This window comes from Chiloscyllium plagiosum, chromosome 5 (assembly GCF_004010195.1).
Source record: "Chiloscyllium plagiosum isolate BGI_BamShark_2017 chromosome 5, ASM401019v2, whole genome shotgun sequence".
In the NCBI taxonomy this organism is placed as follows: domain Eukaryota; kingdom Metazoa; phylum Chordata; class Chondrichthyes; order Orectolobiformes; family Hemiscylliidae; genus Chiloscyllium; species Chiloscyllium plagiosum.
This window is the reverse complement of record NC_057714.1, coordinates 47,699,184-47,718,195: the sequence shown is the minus strand read 5'-3', so window position 1 is coordinate 47,718,195 and position 19,012 is coordinate 47,699,184. Positions and strand designations below refer to the sequence as shown.

Genomic DNA, 19,012 nt, shown 5'->3' with positions numbered 1-19,012 from the left:
GATTTAAGGCAGAAATACAAGAATCAAGGGTGGAAACTTAGGTCTACAACAAACAAAGTTGCTATCCGTGGTTTGTTACCCATGCTAGTGAGTGAGAGAGAAAGAGTGAGAGAGAAAGATTTACAGGTTGGTTTACACCCGAACCAGAGGGGTATCAATGTCCTGGGGGAGGGGGAGAATTTGCTAATACTCTTTGGGAGGATTTAAACTAATTCATCAGGGGGATACGAACCTAAATTGTAGTTCCAGTGTTCAGGAGGTTGGGAGTAGTAAGGTCAGAAATGAGGTTTCATGGTCGCAACAGTGCACTGGCAAGCAGGAAGATGGGTTGAAGTATGTCTACTTTAATGCCAGGACCATCCAGAATAAGGCGGGTGAACTTACAGCATGGGTTAGTACCTGGGAATTCAATGCTGTGGCCATTTTGGAGAAATGGTAGCGGAGGGATAGGAATGGTTGTTACTGGCTCTGGGATTGTAGATGTTTCACTAAGAACAGAGAAGATGATAAAAGAGGGGGAGGTGTGGCATTGTTAGTCAAGGACAGTATTATGGTGGCAGAAAGGACGTTTGAGGACTTGTATACTGAGGTAGTAAATGGTTGTGTTTAGATGCAGGAGAATTTCCCCCTCTTGGGAGTCTTCTAGAGGCCTCCAAATAGTTACAGAGATGTAGAGGATATGATAGCAAAAGATTTTTCTGGATAGGAGCAAGAGTAACAGGGAGTTGTTATGGGGGATCTTTAACTTTCCAAATACTGACTGGAAATACTATAGTTCGAGTACTTTATATGGGTCAGTGTTTGTCCAACAGGTGCAGGAGAGTTTCATGACACAGTATATAGATAGACCAACAAGGGACGAGGCCCCATTAGATTTGGTACTGGGTAATGAACCTGGCCAGGTGTTAGATTTGGAGGGAGGTGAGCACTTTGGTGATAGTGATCACAATTCAGTTATGTTTACTTTAGCAATGGAAAGGGATAGGTATATACCGCAAGGCAAGAGGTATAGCTGATGGAAAGGCAATTATGATGCAATTAGGCAAGATTTAGGATGCATAGGATGGGCACAATACAAATGTGGAGCTTATTCAAGAAACAATTACTGAGTGCCCTTGGTAAGTAAGTACCTGTCAGGCAAGGAGGAAGTGGTCAAGCAAGGGAGCTGTGGCTAACTAAAGAAGTGGAATCTTTTGTCAAAAGGAAGCAGAAGGCTTTTGTTAGGATGAGATGTGAAGGCTTAGTTAGGGCACTTGAGAGTTACAAGTTAGCCAGGAAAGACTTAAAGAGAGAGCTAAGAAGAGCCAGGAGAGGACATGATACGTTGTTGGCATTTGGGATCAAGGAAAACCCTAAAGCTTTCTATAGGCATATCAGAAATAAAAGTATAACGAGAGTAAGATTAGGGTCAATCAAGGACAGGAGTTAGATGTTCTTCCGAAGAGTCCGAGGATTTAGGGGTAGCGTTAAATGAATATTTTTTGTTAGTATTCACACTGGAAAAAGACAATGTTTTCGAGGAGAATACGGAGATACAGGCTATTAGATGGGATTGAGGTTCACAAGGAGGAGGTGTTAGCAATTCTGGAAAGTGTGAAAATTGTTAAATCCCCTAGGCCGGATGGGATTTATCCTAGGATTCTTTGGGAAGCCAGGGAGGAGATTGCAGAGCCTTTGGCTTTGATCTTCACATTGTCATTGTCTACAGGAATAGTGCCAGAAGACTGGAGGATAGCAAATGGTGTCCTCTTGTTCAAGAAGGGGAGTAGAGACAACCCTAGTAATTAAAGACCAGTGAACCTTACTTCAGTTGTGGGTAAACTGTTGGAAAAGGTTATAAGAGATAGGATTTATAATCATCTAGAAAGGAATACGTTGATTAGAGATAGTCCACACGGTTTTGTGAAGGGTAGATTATGCCTCACAAACCTTATTGAGTCCTTTGAGAAGATGACCAAACAGGTGGATGAGGGTAAAGCGATTGATGTGGTATACATGGATTTCAGTAAGATATCTAATAAGGCTACCCACGGTAGATCATTGCACAAAATATGGAAACATTGGATTGAGGGTGATTTAGCGGTTCGGATCAGAAATTGGTTAGCTGAAAGAGGACAGAGAGTAGTGGTTGATGGGAAATGGTCATCTTGGAGTTCAGTTACTAGTGGTGTATCGCAAGGATCTGGTTTGGGGCCACCGCTGTTTGTCATTTTTATAAATGACCTGGATGAGGGCGTAGAAGTATGGGTTAGTAAATTTACAAATGATGCAAAGGTCAGTGGAGTGGTGGATAGTGCTGAAGGATGTTGCAGGTTACAGAGGGACATAGGTAAGCTGCAGAGTTGGGCTGAGAGGTGGCAAACGGAGTTTAATGCAGAAAAGTGTGAAGAGATTCACTTTGGAAGGAGCAACAGGAATAAACAATACTGGGTTAATGGTAAGATTCTTGGTAGTGCAGATGAGCAGACAGATCTCTGTGTCCACGCACACAGGTCCACGAAAGTTGCCACAGAGTTGTTAAGAAGGCATACGGTGTGTTAGCTTTTATTGGTAGAGGGACTGAGTTTTGGAGCCATGAGGTCATGTTGCAGCTGTACAAACTCTGGTGTTGCCGCATTTAGAGTATTGCATACAGTTCTGGTCACTGCATTATAGGAAGGATGTGGAAGCTTTGGAAAGGGTTCACAGAAGATTTACTAGGATGTTGCCTGGTATGGAGGGAAGGTCTTATGAGGAAAGCCTGAGGGATTTGAGGCTGTTTTTGTTGGAGAGAAGAAGGTTGAAAGGCGACTTAATAGAGACATATAAGATAATCAGAGGGTTAGATGGGGTGGACAGTGAGAGCCTTTTTCCTCAGATGGTGATGGCTAGCACGAGGGGATATGGCTTTAAATTGAGGGGTGATAAATATAGGACAGATGTCAGAGGTAGTTACTTTACTCAGAAGTAGTAGAGGCATGGAACACCCTGCCAGCAACAATAGTAGACTCGCCAACTTTAAGGGCATTTCAGTGGTCATTGGATAAACATATGGATGAAAATGAAATAGTATAGGTTAGATGGACTTCAGATTGGTTCCACAGATCGGTACAACATTGAGGGCTTTTATTGCACTGTAATGTTCTATGAATGCAAGTGGACAATATATTAATCATAATCCTGACTTGTGCTTTAGAGATGGTGGAGAAGCTTTGACAAGCCAGGTAGCGAGTTACTCATTATGCAATTCCCCAGCCTCTGACGTGCTCTTGCAGCCATAGTATTTATTTACCTTGCGATTAATGGTAAACCTCAGGATGTTGACAGTGCAGATTCAGCGATGGTAAAGCCATTGAATCTCGTAGGAACATCCTTCGTTCTCTCTTGTTGAAGATGATTGCCTGACGTTTGTGTGGTGTACACATGACTTGCAATTAACAGCTTTATCCTGAATACTTCCAGGTGTTGGTGTAACAAAGCACAAACTGCTTTTGTAATTGAGGAACTACAAATGGAACTGAACCCAGTACAACCAGTGAAAATACCCACTTCTAACCTTGTGGTGTATGCAAGGTTATTGATTAAGCAACTGACAATGGTTGGGCCTAGTACACTATATCCTGAGAAACCCCTGCTGCCATATCCTGGAGCTGAGATGATTGGCCACCAAAAACCATTACTTTCCATTGTGTTTGATGCGACTTCAACAAAAGATCTTCTCCCCGATTTCGACAGACTCCAGTTTTGTTGGGCTCCCCAGTTAATCTGGACTGGGATCATGTGCTCAAGTCCTGGAAAAAAATCTAAATCCACAACCTTCAATGAAGTTTTGAGTCTACCACTCAACCAAGTTGCCACCAGTGTTTATATTCCCATAACAGGGCAGCAGAATTGAAATTAATTTGGAATTAAAGCACAGATCGTCTAGGGAGATGCACTTCAGAAATAACAAAGATTATCAATGACCTACTTTCCTCAGTTTAGAAACTGAATTTAGTGTCCAACTGTAAGCCATAGCGAAGTTCTCCCAAGATGCAAAACTTGGTTCCAATTCCCCATCTTTTAAATGCTCACTTTAGGAATTTCATTCATTTCTAGCCCTCTTCTGGCCAATTAATTTCAGAATAGTTGAAATCACCAAGGATCACTGTGTTGTTTTTAAATGCACATCTGCAATTCAATAATTCATATTTCTTCCTCCACCTTCCTTCTACCATGAGATGATCTGTAAACAACTCTCATTAGCGTGACCAGTTTTCATCTTTTGTCCCAACCCATGTGTATATTATTTTTAATCTTTCTAATGGTTACATCAATCTTTTCTTGTCCAAATACAGCTATCTTCAATTCGTAAATTTCCCTATCTGCTTTAAAAATATGAATCACAGTATTAATTTTTTGTACTCAAGGCTCAATATGAATCACCTTATTTTGTTCCTAGCAAGCTAACATTGCCTCTCGTTTCCTTGTTGTATTTGGTATTGTTTGCAACCATGTATCAATGGTTAAGCAATTTTAAATTGTGTCTTGTAATTTCCTTTTAAATAATCTTTGTCCACACCTGCTCCATAGCTAGTTACTCCCTGATCATTTATATCCCCTTTTCAAGTAAATTTACCCCTTACTCTCCTTTTGTTTCCCTTGTATTTTGGCTCATTTAATTTCTTGTCAATTCCTCCCATCTCCCAAGAAAGAGCACATAAAAGACATTCAGATTTATTCATATACTCACCATGTAATTCATTCTGTGCTTGATACCACCAAGGTGTGAAACAAATATGCGCAGGTAACCTGTGAAGTCACATAGTGTGCATTCATACATTGGGTCTCTTCCCCCATCCCGCTGGTATTCAATCACATAATTGAGACCTGAATAGACACATCACAGCAACATTTCATGAAGCATTCATAAATACAAATACCATTTCATTTCAAAGAGAAAGACATATCTTACACACAACTTATTCATTGTTAACACAACTGCTGAAGGAAACCCAGGGTGGGATGGGGGGGGGGGGGGGGGGGGGGGGGGGGGGGGGGGAGAAGAGGTAGGAGGCGAATAGCAGAAACATGGCTTAAAAATCGTGAGAAGTATGTGATTAACATTTGCAAATATAACACGTTCAGAAAGCTACAGGGAAGGGAAAAAAATGGAAGAGCGGGAAATAATATGGATTATGAAAGATATTGCAGTTCTCGAATGAGAGAATTCCTTAAGGGGGAGATGTAGAGTCCATTTCAGTGAAATTGAGAAGAAAGGTTTGATTATCTGACTAGGTGTATTCTGTAGATCTTCAAAAAGACAGAGAGAGACATAAAACTATAATTTGGCAGGAAATTAATTATCAAGATATCATTTGGGACAATGCTAAATCAAAAAAGGAGAAAAATAGAGGAGGAAGCATTTCTGAAATGTGTTTAGGAGAACATCCTTGGCCAATATTTTCTTGGTTCTACAAGGAAAGATGCATTGCTGACTACAGTACTGGGGAATGAGGTGAATGCTGTGAATCCAAGGAGGGACACTTGGGGTAAGAGTGATTTTCGTATCATGTGATTTAGGTTAGAAACAAAGAAGAGCAAGAAACAATTTATAGCAGACCTTCTTTGTTGGAATCAGATGAGAAGGAATCTAGGTTCTAAGGCTCATCAATCTGAAACAATGACACCTTTTCTCACTGCCAATATTTTCTGACCAGAATGTTTCCAGCATTTTCTGTTTTTATTTAGAAAATTTAAAAAGTTTAACAGAACTAAAACAGGACAACGGATGATCTTTAAGGAAGAGGTTCTCTAGGTTACACATATTCTAATGAGAGGGAAAAGGAGAAGAATAAAATGAGGCTCTTTACCTGACAAAGAAGGCAGGAAATATTGTAAAACAGAAAGGTATACGAATTCTTCAAGCAAAATCCAAGCTAACTGTTTTTAAAATTCATTCATGGGATGAGGGCATCACTGGCCTATCTCTAATTGCCCAGAGAATAATTAAGAGTCAACTATATTGCTGTGGATCTGGAGTCATATGTAGGTCAGCCGGGTGAGGATCGGAGTTTCCTTCCCTAAACGATATTAGTGAACTAGATGGGTATTTCCAACAATCGGCAATGGTATCATGGTTATTATTACTCCTAACTTCAGGTTTTTATTGAATTCAAATTCCACCATCTGCTGTGGCAGCATTCAAACCTGAGTCTCTCGAACATTATCTGGATTAGCAGTCCAGCGATAATAACACTGGACCAATGCCTCCCCAGTGTATAGTACTGTAAGTTGGTGGGGCAAATGAGAAAGAAACTAAGTTTGGTAAACATAGTGTAGAAGAACAGATTGGTTCATAAGCAGCCACTAAGAGGTGGAGTGGATCCTATTCGATATAAAGAATGTGATTTATACTCAGAGGCAGTTGGAAGGGTACAGATAAAGTAGACAAAGAAAACTGTTCGCTTTAAGTGATTTCAGAGGGACTAGGGTACACAGACCTAAAATTTCCAGCAAGAGCCACAAGAGAGTGTGAGTAAAATGTTTTTATACAGTGAGTGGTAATGACATGGAACATGCTATCTCTAGGAATGGTGGAGATGATCAGTGATTTCAAAAGGAAAATGATGGGCACTTGAAGGAAATAAACTATCAGGCCTCTAGGAAAAAGTAGGGGAATGTGACTGATTGGTTTGCTCAACAAAGATAGTATGGGCTCAGTGTGCTAAATGGCCTCCATCTGTGCTATGAAGACTCCATTGCTCTAAATAATCAAGTATGTTTAAAATTTTGTGCCACTAAAATTCCCTCCAACAAAGTCAGAATATCCCTTTAATTCTTTCTATAAATTTTTAAAAAAAACAAAAATTGAATAAGAATCTAAACAGAGTATTGATTCAGAGGAAGTGGCATAAACTTTATTTGCTTTGTGCATCAAAGTTAGTCTTTGACCATCATGTGAAAGTACTGACTTACTTCGGCTGCAAAAACAGAAATTTTTGGAGAAACTCAACAGGTCTGGCAGAGAGAAAGCAGAGATTATGTTTCAAGACCAGTGACCCTTCTTCTGAACTGTTCTGGGCCAGTGGATTCAAAACATTAACTCTGCTTTCGCTCCACGACTGCTGCCAGACTTGCTGAGGTTCTCCAATAAGATCTGTTTTTGGTTAAGATCTTGAGTATCCACTGCTCTTTTGTTTTATTTTAGCATTGACTACTTAATGGGTTTTGTACCAGTTTCGTTAGATAAAAGTTGCATAATGCATTTCAAAAAATCTGAATATCCTAAAGTGCTTTACAGTCAGCGATGCATTGTTAAAACTGACACAGAGAGGTAATCATAACTGTTTTTACCCATTTTAAATTGCAGTGGTAAGTTTTGATCATTTATTCTGCAATTCTTGCAGACAAAATACATACCAACTAAAGGCTCATCAGCATTCCAAGCCAAAAGGTAATCATCAAATGTTCTTGTATCAGGACCAATATTCATTGCAGGAATTGTAGGGTTGCTTGTGTTATTACCTGTCATAACATAAACTCATGACAAATTGCAATTGACCAATATATTGTGAAAACTATATCTTGTTACATGCAGACATTTAACTTAATTGGTTTATCCACAGCTAGTGTATCAAAAATGGGAAGATATGTTTGCACATCATTACCAACTTGCAGTATGCCTTTAGATGTACGATTACCTAGGCATGTCACACTTTGAAGTGCACCATTAAATAGTGCGACATTCAGGCATATATTTATCCAACCATTATTAATTAATAAACTGTGTCTCATCAATAACTTAAAATGACAATATTTTATGGTCTAACAGCAGAAAAATACTCACCCATAGTCTCTTTTAAAATTTGTTCAACCTGTTATGTCATGCCAAGAATGACCCAGCAGCAAGAAAAGAAAATAATGGTCAGTTTCTTCATTTTCAAAGTAAATCGAAACAAATACATCATAACTTACTTAAAGTGCAGATGACAGCATCATAGAAGGAATGAGTGACTGGAGATAATGCATAACATACCCAATTCAGAAGAACACAAGTCATTAACTTGTATTGGGAGTGGAGATGTTTGGAGAAATGTGGTGGTGCAACTCCTGTTCTCCCTTTTTCCTAATTTTTCTTCAATAATCTTCTGGTCCTCAATAAAAAGCACCAATCCTCTTCAAACTCCAAGCTTCGGATCAGCCTGTACCACCACATCTAGCCCGTTAAAAAGCTCCTATTGTTCCAAATTTGATGTTTCAAAAGCTTGGATGCCCATGCCACATCAATCATTTCACCATTACTCCACATCATCTTCATCGCATACTATTAATTGTCAAAAGAAAGTCAGGCTACCTTCCGAACTCTCTTTTCTAATGTCCCACAGACCTGATTTCCAATAGACAATGTCTATTTTGTTTTCTCTACCTTTCAAAATTGCATTCACCAACTCCAAAGGAAACTTACTTTGATCTTTTCATCTTTCTCAATCATTAATTTTTAACCAACAAATGTTCCTAAATGTCAAAGTCACCCAACTCTACATTTATGTTCACAACGCTCCACATTTAAAATCTTATCAATCTGATTTCCATACATTCCCCAGCACCAGCTCTGCAAGTCAAAATCAGGAACAAAAGTTAAAAATCACACAACATCAAGTTATAGTCCAACAGGTTTAACTGGAAGCACTAGCTTTCGGAGAGCTGCTCCTTCATCAGGTAGTTGTGGAGGACACAATTGTAGGACACAGAATTTATAGAAGAAAGTTTACAGTGTGATGTAACTGAAATTGTACATTGAAAAATACTTTGATTGTTTGCTAAGTCTCTCATCTGTTAGAATGACCATGTTAGTTTCACTTCTTTCATATGTAAGTTACAAAACATTTTTTAAAAGTTACATTCTCAGGTTAACTTTAACAATTGGTGTCAGCCCATATAATATGTTGAAGGTGTGAGCCCCCTGTGTGCTGTTGTCTGTGCCACAATGTTTAGACTGACACTAATCTAAAAAAATGAGTTAACAGAGTCTTACGTGGATTCATGCAGTTTCCAATTAAACCTGTTGGACTTTCACCTGGTGTTGTACGATTTTTAACTTTGTACACCCCAGTCCAACACCGGCATCTCCAAGTCAAAATCAGGAACATTGTCATTATACAAGGGAACAATAGTCCCACTTGTCTTTTTCAATACTGACAACTATTTCACCTTTTGTTCATTGTGTCTCTTTAAGTAGAAGAAATAGGAAGTGGCCTTGTATGGATTTGATCCTGTTTTTATCTACTATTGAACTAGATTTTCTTTTAGTTGGTTCTGCACTAACGCACGTTTCTTCAACACGAAATGGCTTATACACGATTGAAGAATTTAGACCATTACCTGTAGAACACAAACTCTCCTTACCTGTATTAGCTATAATACAATTTTTTATAATGCAAGATCGCACAAGAACAGAACTATCAGAACTGACAGTATTTTTTTCATGTGATGTGGAAGCCAGCATGTACTGACCATCCCTAATTGCCCTATAGAAGTAGGCTGAGTAGTCTTCTTGAACTGCAGCCCTTGAAATGCAACATCCAGAAAGAACATCCAGTATACTGTCAATTTTGACCTACTGTCAGTGAAGGAATGGTATTATGTTTCCAAGTCAGGATGATGTGTAGCTTGAAGGGGAACCTAGAGGTTGCCTGTTTCAATGCACCTACTGCTCTTGGTAAAAGTTGCTGATTTGGAAGGTGCTATCAGAGAACCTTTGTGAGTTACTGCAATGCAACTTGCAAAGCATATATGCTGCGGTCATTGTGCATCCTCAGTGAAGGAGACCACCTTTGGAGTACTGTGTACAGTTCTGGTCACCCTGCTATAGGAAGGATATTATTAAATTGGAAACGGTGCAGAAAAGGTTTACAAGAATGTTACTAAGACCAGAGAGTTCGAATTATAAGCAGATGCTGGATAAGCTGAGAAGTTGAGGGATAACCTTATAGGAGGTTTGTAAAATCGTGAGAGGTGTACATAAGGTGAATAACAAGGGTCTTTTCCCTTGGATAGGGAAAACTAGAGGGCATAAATTTAAGATGAGGAGAAAGATTTATAAAAGGACTTGAAGGGCAACTTTTTCATACAGTGGGTAGTTCGTATATGGAATGAACTGCCAAAGGCGGTGGTAGATGCGGCACAGCTACAACATTTAAAATATATTTAGACAGGTATATGAACAGAAAGGTTCAGAAGGATTTGGGACTAGTTTAGTTTGGGAAACATTGTTGATGTGGACGAATTGGATCGAAGGGTCTGTTTCTGTGCTGTATGACTGAGTGTTCAAGAAAGTGAATGTAGTGCAAGTTAAGTGGGCTGCTTTTTCCTGATGGTGTCAAGCTTCTTGAATGTTGTTCAAACTGTACTCATTCAGGGAAGCAGAGAATATTATAATCACTTTGTTGACTTCTACCTTGTAGATGGTGCACAGGTTTTGGGGAGTCACGAGGTGAATTACATGGTACAGATTTTCAATCCTTTGACCTGCTCTTGTCATCATAACATTTATAATAGCAAGTTTCTGGTCAATGGTAAGCTCCCAGGATGTTGTTCATGAGGGATTCAGAAATGGCAATGCCACTGAAAAGACGACATAGCAAGTAGGAGCAGGAGTAGGCCTTTCTGTCCTTCAAGTCTGCTCCACCATTCAACATGATGGTCCAGCTCAGTACTATTTTTTTGTTTCTCCCCACACCTTTCAAACTTAAGAACTATATCTAACTCTTTCTTGAGAACATTCAATGTTTTGGCCTCAACCACTTCTGTGGCAGGGAATACCACAGGCTTACCACTCTCTGGGTGAAGAAATATCTCCTTGCCTCAATCTTAGACGGTCCTACTCCTGATCCTTAGATTGTGACTGCTGGTCGTGGACATTCTGGTCATCAATAAAATCCTTCCAGCATTTAATGTCTAGTCCTATGAGAATGTTAAGGGGTGATAGTTTGGTTCTCTCCAGGTGGAGATGGTCATTGCCCGAACAGTCCTAGACACTGATCGACTCAAGCCTGAATATTGCTGAGGTCTTGCAGCTTATAAGTACGGACTGCTTAAGTATCGGAGGATGGTGAACATCTTATAGTTGTGATCACGCTGGAATGATGGATGGAACTGATGAAGCAGTTTAAGATGGTTGGACCGAGGACACTACCCTGAGGAATTCCTACACTTGTGCTCTGGGGCTAAGATGGTTGACCTCCAACAACTACAAGGATTATCTTTTGTGCCAGGTACGAGTAACCAATGGAGAACTTACCTTCTGATTACCACTGACTCCAGTTTTGCTTAGGTTCCTTGATACCATATTTGATCAAATGATGCCTGGATGTCAAGGACAGTCACTCTCTGAAGTTAAGCTATTTTATCTATGCCTGGACCAAGGCTGTAACAGGATCAGGAGCGGAGTGCCCCGGTCCAGACCACAGTTAATCTGCATTTTAACAACTCCTATCTATCTAAATTTTTTGACCTTTACTAAACATGTTCAACAAAACTCAGAATATATCAAAACGGGATAAACAATTGGTCCAGTTCCAAGAGTTTTTTTTTGAGTAAAAACATTCCAGATTTAAGATTTTTTTTCAAAAATGCTTTCAACAATCGTTCATGAACAGTCAATTCCTAATTTTCAAGTTGCGCTCTCGAGTTCTGGACACTCCACCAGAGACATAGTTTCACATTATGTACCTAATTAACACCTTTAGCCATCGTCAATGCTTTAATTAGATGACCCTGAACTTTCAAGACAAGAGAACATCAACTCAGTCCAAGTTCAAGTTTGGGACTCTTACGGTGTATTGTCCCTATCTCGGAGACAGAAGGTCCTGGCTTGAGTCCCACTTGCTTCAGAGGTGTGTAATAATATCTCAGAACAGGCTAATTAGAAAATATTAGACGTTCCGTATTTAACCACTTGAACACATGTATCACGCAAGTAAGCTTATACTGCACGTCTGCTAAGGAAAATACATTTTTCCTGAGGTGGTTTTCCAGATTAGATTGAGACAGTTAATGGCGTTTGCTGTATTTCACAATATCCACATGCTGAGGGCGTTACCATTGACCAAACACTGAGCTGGACCAGTCATATAAACGCTGTGGAACAAGAACAGGTGAGAGGCTCTTAATTATGTGGCAAGTAGCTCACATCCTGATTTTGAAAACCCTGTCCAGAAACTATAAAGTGATGTGATGTGGATGTGAACACTTGCCTGGATAGATTCAGCTCCAGTACCACTCAAGAGGCTTATGATCTAAGGCAAAATAGTCCACTTAAGAGTCAGAAAGTGCGGAAACAGACCCTTTAAACCAAGCAGGCCAAGCCAAACAAAATCCTAAACTAAAGGAGTCCCACTTGCCTGCTCTATGCCCATAATACTCGAAACCTTTTCTAGTCATGTTCTTATCGAATTGTCTTTTAAACTTTGTAACTGTGCCTGCATACAACAATTCCACAGGAAGTTCATTCTGCATGTTAACCACCTTGTGTAAAAATTTTGCCCCTCGTCTTTTTTCAAATCTCTCCCTTCTCTCCTTAAAAATATGCCCCCTAGATTTGAAATCACCCATCCTAGGGAAAAGACACCAACACTGACTTTATCCATACCCCCCATGATTCTAAGTGGCATGGTATACAATATATACCGCAGAAACTATAGCATCTTCCAAATCAATGTCTTCTAACCAGTAAGGATAAGGGCAACAGATGCGTGGAAACAACACCATTTGCAAGTCACACTCCCCTCATGCTGCATCCTCAAACCACATATTACCTTGATTTATAAGTACATGATCTTCCTTCACAGTCAAGAATCAAGAACTCCTTCCCTAACTGAACTAAGGTTATCCCTTCATTACATGACTGCAGCTTTTTAAGAAGCTGATTCACCACCATTTTCTCAAGGGCAATCAGGGATGAGTGATGAATTCTGGCCGAGACAACAATATCCCTATCTGGCAAAAGGTTTTAAGAAGAGGTTTCATATAACCAACATAATTTCCATCCATCTGTAGTTCAGTTTCCTCAAGATCAGAGAAACATTTAATTAGCATTCTAAATCATCTTTTTCATCTAAATCACATGCCGGTGTATTTGGATCCCTAAATCTCTGTTCCGGCAAAATTGCTGGCTTGTCACCATTTTGAGTTTACACTGATCTATGCAGCTTAGATCCTGAATAAATTACCTCACCTCTTCATGCAGAATTGCAACTGGGACAGCTTGGCCACAAGTTATCATTTCATCAGTACCCCTTTCAGTTTCCATCAACATTATTTGTTGTGTCACCCACATTGCTGCCGTCAACAACTTAGATAAATAGCTCTTCATTCAAGGTAATTTCTAAACAGTAAAAAGCGAGTGTACCATGCAGATCCTTGATGGACAACATTAGTTCTATCTGTCAAATAATTATCTGTAATTATCTACCTGCCAGATCCACTTCTGTATTTCCACATACCACTAGTCAACTGAGTTAACGTGATTCATTCCAAGACATCTACTTCCTTTGGCAGTAAAGAACTTGAGTATTGCTGAAAGAAGAACTTTGACAAAGTGTGTCATCTTGGATTCATTCAAGACAATTTGCAAGAATACAAATTCAAGTCTACACTAGTTGAGAGGAGAATACCGATTGGTAGCAACAATGCCAAATAATGATGACTGGCAGTTAACTGCCAAATTTGATTTAAATTTTAAAACTAACACGTTGACTGATTGCTGAAGGCAGTGCCAAGAATGAAATCTATGAAAAGTTGAGCAGTGCATGTACCTCTTTTCTGCCCACAAAACACATGACCCTGTGTATTAATACACATACGCAAGCTCGACTGACAATCATAATTTGGTTATCAGCATAATTTCTCTCACATTCTGGATTATCCAGCATATGCTGCTCAATTGTAGAATCACAGGCAATGTTAAGCAGTGTGTTGCAGCTTTTGCTAGCTTAGGCTATTTGAGTATGGTCAATCTTACAGACCTGATACCACACTGGCACTGAAATGCATATACCATATTGTTCATTTGTGTGAAAGGCAACCCGTTTTTTTGGCTTGACAGCAACATCCTGTTAATCGCAGACACCGCTCATGTTGCTACAGTCATATTTGAGATATATTACACTTCCAGGCTAATCTAAGGTGGACTACACCCTTTCCAGGAGCAAGAACAATCACCTTAGAACCTTTCATGACTTTGTCTAACATCTATGGTGGGGAAATTGTTGGGAGTCCATAAGCAAGGAAACAGTAACTGAACTGAACACCTTACATTTTCAATTACTCAGGAAGAGTTGCATGGATTCATGACAGATTGGTCATGCCTGAGAAACCTCACTGAATTGTTGAAAAGGTGATTAAAGTATGGACAGGATAATGGCTATGGATGTTGTTTAAATGGACTTGAGAAGGCATTTGATAAAGTCCCACTTAAGAAACTGCTAACTAAGGTTGAAGCCCACAGAAGTGAGGGCAAATTACTGACAAGGCTGGGAAATTAGTTGAATGACAGACAAGAAAAAGTAGGGATAATGGATATATACTTAAAATGGACAGGATGTGACAAGTGGTGTCCCACATGGACTTGTGTTAGGGCCTCAAATATTCACATTATTTTCTAATGACTTGGATGACAGCATAGAAAGTCATATCTCCAAATTTGCTGATGACACAGTTAGGCAAAGTGTGAATGATAGCAAAGTTACAAAGAAATATTGACAGACTAGATGAATGAGTAAAACTGTGACAAACAGAATTCAATATGAACAAGTGAAAGGTTATTCATTTTGGACTGAGAAAGGATAGATCAGGGTACTTTGATGATGGTATGAAGTTAAAAGCAGCGGATGTCTGAAGAGACTTAGGGGTTCATGCGTATAGATCTTTAAAATGTCACAATCCAGCACAGAAAATAATCATGGTGGTTAATGGCCTTTATATCTGGAGGACTGGAGTACAAAAGATGCAGAAATTATGCTGCAGTTATACACAACCTCAGTTTTACCTCACTTGGAGTACTGTGAGCTAATGTGGGCACCACACCCTACAAAAGATAATACGGGCTTGGTGGAAGAACACCATAGGTTTACAAGAATGATACCTGGACTTCGGGGTTTAAGTAATGAGTACAGATGAAACAAATTAGGTCTGTTTTCTCAATTTAGGAGAGATCTGATTAACATCGAAGAGGGAGATGGCACAGGACAGGGTGACACTAGGCACATGGACACACAAGAAGCCCACTGAGCATCAGCTGGCCACTTGACACACAAGATGGTCGCTGGACCAAAATATGAAGAGATCCAGGAGGACAAACAAGACGCTGCCTAGGGCCACCAGAATGCCAGCACAATGCTCTCACAACCTAGTTGATTAGTTTCAAGGTGGGTTGGGGAGAGAATACACATGAGTAGCGTATATTGTCTGCCGAAGTTTCTGGGTCCAGCCAACACCTTTGATAAAAATGCTAACAGTTTGACATGGACTCAATACAATGTGATAATAGCCAGAACTGCAGTAATCGTCCCTTTCACGAAGAGCGATTAGCGCCCATTACTACAGCAATGGACTTCCACGCAGACATTGAAATCAACAATGCCTGCGCTTAAACTGACAACGACTGCGCTGAAATTAATGAAGGCTGCGTTGGAACTGACAATGACTGCATCAACGATTCTGCAATGTTTACAATAAACAAATCATGTTACAGAGACAATAACCTCATCACTGACCTATTATATCACAAAATGTTAAAAGTGTCTTGACACATGCTCTGGGTTGAGAGAAGAATCGCAGCTGACCACTGCGCTGTAGGTGTCTGTCTCTCCCAGTCTGTCTCAGAGGCTGGTGATTTTCCTCACAACAATTGGCACTGCGAACAGGGTTCCTACTACTGGTGATTTGGTCAAAGGCCATGATCAGGGGCCAGGGTAAGAACCAATATGTACCTGCAAACCGGAAGAGTCAGACCAGGCCAAAGACACAGTTTAAAAGGTATATCGATTGTAATGTCTAATCTGGTATAGTACTGAGTTAAAAATTTTAAGTACATGTCTGTGGAGAGTAAGTGTTTAACTTTGTTAACTGTTGTAAAAACATGCTGTTTGTGCTGAATCAGCCAGAGGACAAGGTAGTGCTCATCTCAAAAACCCAGCCCAAAACCAGTTGTTAAGAGGGGTAGCCCACCCATGTGAAGGCTGGGATTTGAAGTGGGAATTGAGGCGCTGGGGCACTAGGAGTTGTGAAGCACAAGTGGCAAAGTCAGGTAACATTGGACTCTGTAGAGGCGAACAATGCAGACTCCAGTTAGAGTTTAAGTTAAAAGGTGAATGCAATATGTACCTGTAATTTCAAATGTGATGAGGAAGAGAAGCACATCACTCTGAGCAAGAGCCAAACCTCAGTGGAGCGCACGTTATCGAGGTGGGAAGCGTGGACACTGTGAGTAACCGTGATACCCTGTCAGCCCGTAGTAGAACAACAGAACTTCAATAATGGCAGTGGCCGGAAGGGTAAAGAGTCCCACTGGAAGAGGGCACACCAGGCTAGAGGTAGGTTTCTGGGCCTATCAGGAAGTGTTGAGTCAGTACAGGTGGCTGGGAGCGTAGAGGAGTCCTGGTAGAGAGCACACCCAATTGAGCCAGCATTCCCAGCCAACCAATAGGTACTGACTAGTAGTGGTAGCTGGGAGGGTAGAGACGTCCCACCGGTAGAGAGCACACCTTGCTAGGAGGCTGCTACCGGCATATGGACAGTGCGGGGACAGTATTATTGGCCAGGGGTAGAGAAGTCCCCACCGGTTAGGAACACTTTACTGGTGGTATTCTCGGGAGGTACACAATCTGTTAAATGGCAGATCAAAGTTTTAAGGAGTAAACTGCAGGTTCCCTTATTCAAAAATACAAGGCAGACAAGGGCTGACAGAGCAAAAGAAGAAAAGTGGTTGGGATCCATCCCAGACATTAGCACAACAAAAAATGTGGGTGAGTAAACAGAAACAAAATAAAACTAAAAAGATAAGGGTAATGTTAGTGTACCAATTAGCAGGCCTAATTGAACTAGGTACCTTCACTAGCAGGTGGAGAAAAGGCCAAGAATGAATTGAGGTGCTGGAGGACAGAATAAAGGAGCTAGAATACAGATTAGAAAAAGTAAAAGAGGAAAAGGAGATTGACTCTCTCCCCGCTATGAAACTGTCCAGTTGGGAAAAACTGCTCCATTTGTTGGAGGGACTGTGCACAAGTATAACTTCGTGTCCATTACCAGAGGAGGAACAGACTTATAGCCCAAAGGGAATTATAAACCCTTCAACCCAGGGGAGAGGCAGCAGATTATGGCCTCCCTAGGCAAATTACTGTCCCGGAGCACAAACATCAGGTTCTGGGAAGAGCTGGATAGTTTGTGGGTCAGGCACCAACTACATCTGAGACCATACACCAGCTGGTGTGGGCAGATTGTCCAGTGGACAGGTGGAGACAGGTACAGGCAGATCCAATGCCACGGCAGCCTGAGACTTTAGTGGAGGACAGTGGACACATGCTGTTGCACTTCCAGCTGAGATAGAAGCTCAGCAAGCCCTCTTCAACAATTTTAAAGAAGAGATCCAGAGGTTGCTAGGAAATGCTCCCATGAACTGCAGCAAGATTATAACCACTTAGTAACTTAACGGGGAAGGAACATCTAGTATGGGGAATGATTATTTAGGGTCTATCAGAAATGATCAAGTCAAACAAACCCAGATCGGGGAGAGACTGGGCGTTCATACAAGCTTTTAAAGATGGGCTCTCTAGCACACACCAAGCCATCCTGAAATTGGAGTAACAATGTCCCAGGATTATGATGACCTAGTTGAGTGGGCTAGAGAGATGCAGGAGGCAGAAGCTCCTGCGACAAAAGCAAGACTTGATAAAGCAGCCGACCGGAATGGAGGCGAGAGTAGAATAAAACTATCCTGCCACAACTGAGGCCGACAGGGACACTTTGCTGGAGAATGTAGGGGCCTATGAGCAGGGAACTATGTAAAATACTTCAGCACTGCAAAAGAACAGGACATATAGAAGCAATGTGCTGGGAAAAGCATGGGGTACCCCCAAACACCACTCGGAACACCGTGGAACTGCGGGGATCCCGAGGTCAGCAGAGTTGACAATCAGCTGCCCCCATTCATGAGGGTGAGAGAGAGGGGAGAATTTACGTACCCACAGTAATAGGAGGGAGGAAATGTGAAATGCTAGTAGACACAGGAGCAGCTATATCCATCACAAACTTACCTTACCCCACGCAAATAAAATGATTCACTTAACTGGAGTAGGACGGGATAAAACACCAGCTTACCTAAGCAAAACTACCCTCGTAGAAATAAACTATATATATATCCGCATGAAATTCTAAGTATGCCAAAATAACGAGGGCACCATAATGGGCAATGATCTCATGAGAGAATCTAATGTTCTAATCGACCATGCAAAAGGGAAATTGATTTGGCCCGACAAGACGGTCGAAAGACTGAGATTGGGAAACTTACAAGTCACCTTGAAAATATTAAATTGGCTACAGTCACCAGTAGTGCTGAAAATGTGTTGCTGGAAAAGCGCAGCAGGTCAGGCAGCATCCAAAGAGCAGGAGAATCGACGTTTCGGGGATGAGCCCTTCTTCAGGAATGAGGAAAGTGTGTCTAGCAGGCTAAGATAAAAGGTAGGGACGAGGGACTTGGGGGAGGGGCATTGGAAATGCAATAGGTGGAAGGAGGTCAAGGTGAGGGTGATAGGCCGGGGTGGGGGCGGAGAGGTCAGGAAGAAGATTGCAGGTTAGGAAGGCGGTGCTGATTTCGAGGGTTGGGACTGAGACAATGTGGGGGAGGGGAAATGAGGAAACTGTTGAAATCTGAGTTCATCCCTTGTGCTTGGAGGGTTCCTAGGCGGAAGATGAGGCGTTCTTCCTCCAGCTGTCGTGTTGCTATGATCTGGCGATGGAGGAGTCCAAGGACCTGCATGTCCTTGGTGGAGTGGGA

The 19,012-nt window shown here is 41.0% G+C and overlaps 1 protein-coding gene across 18 annotated transcripts in view; it reads right to left on the bottom strand.

Annotated features, from left to right (window-relative positions):
• LOC122549861 overlaps positions 1-19,012 on the bottom strand; it is a 70,586-nt gene that overhangs the window by 43,641 nt on the left and 7,933 nt on the right. For all 18 annotated transcript variants that reach the window (XR_006311684.1, XM_043690000.1, XM_043690006.1 and 15 more), the window contains 3 exons: positions 7,808-7,835; positions 7,381-7,485; positions 4,712-4,848 (listed from right to left, as the gene is read on the bottom strand). Coding sequence is in view for 17 of the 18 variants with exons in the window: in XM_043690000.1 (XP_043545935.1) it covers positions 4,712-4,848; positions 7,381-7,485; positions 7,808-7,835 (270 nt within the window). In the remaining variant the exon portion in view is untranslated. The remainder of the gene's footprint in view (positions 1-4,711; positions 4,849-7,380; positions 7,486-7,807; positions 7,836-19,012) is intronic.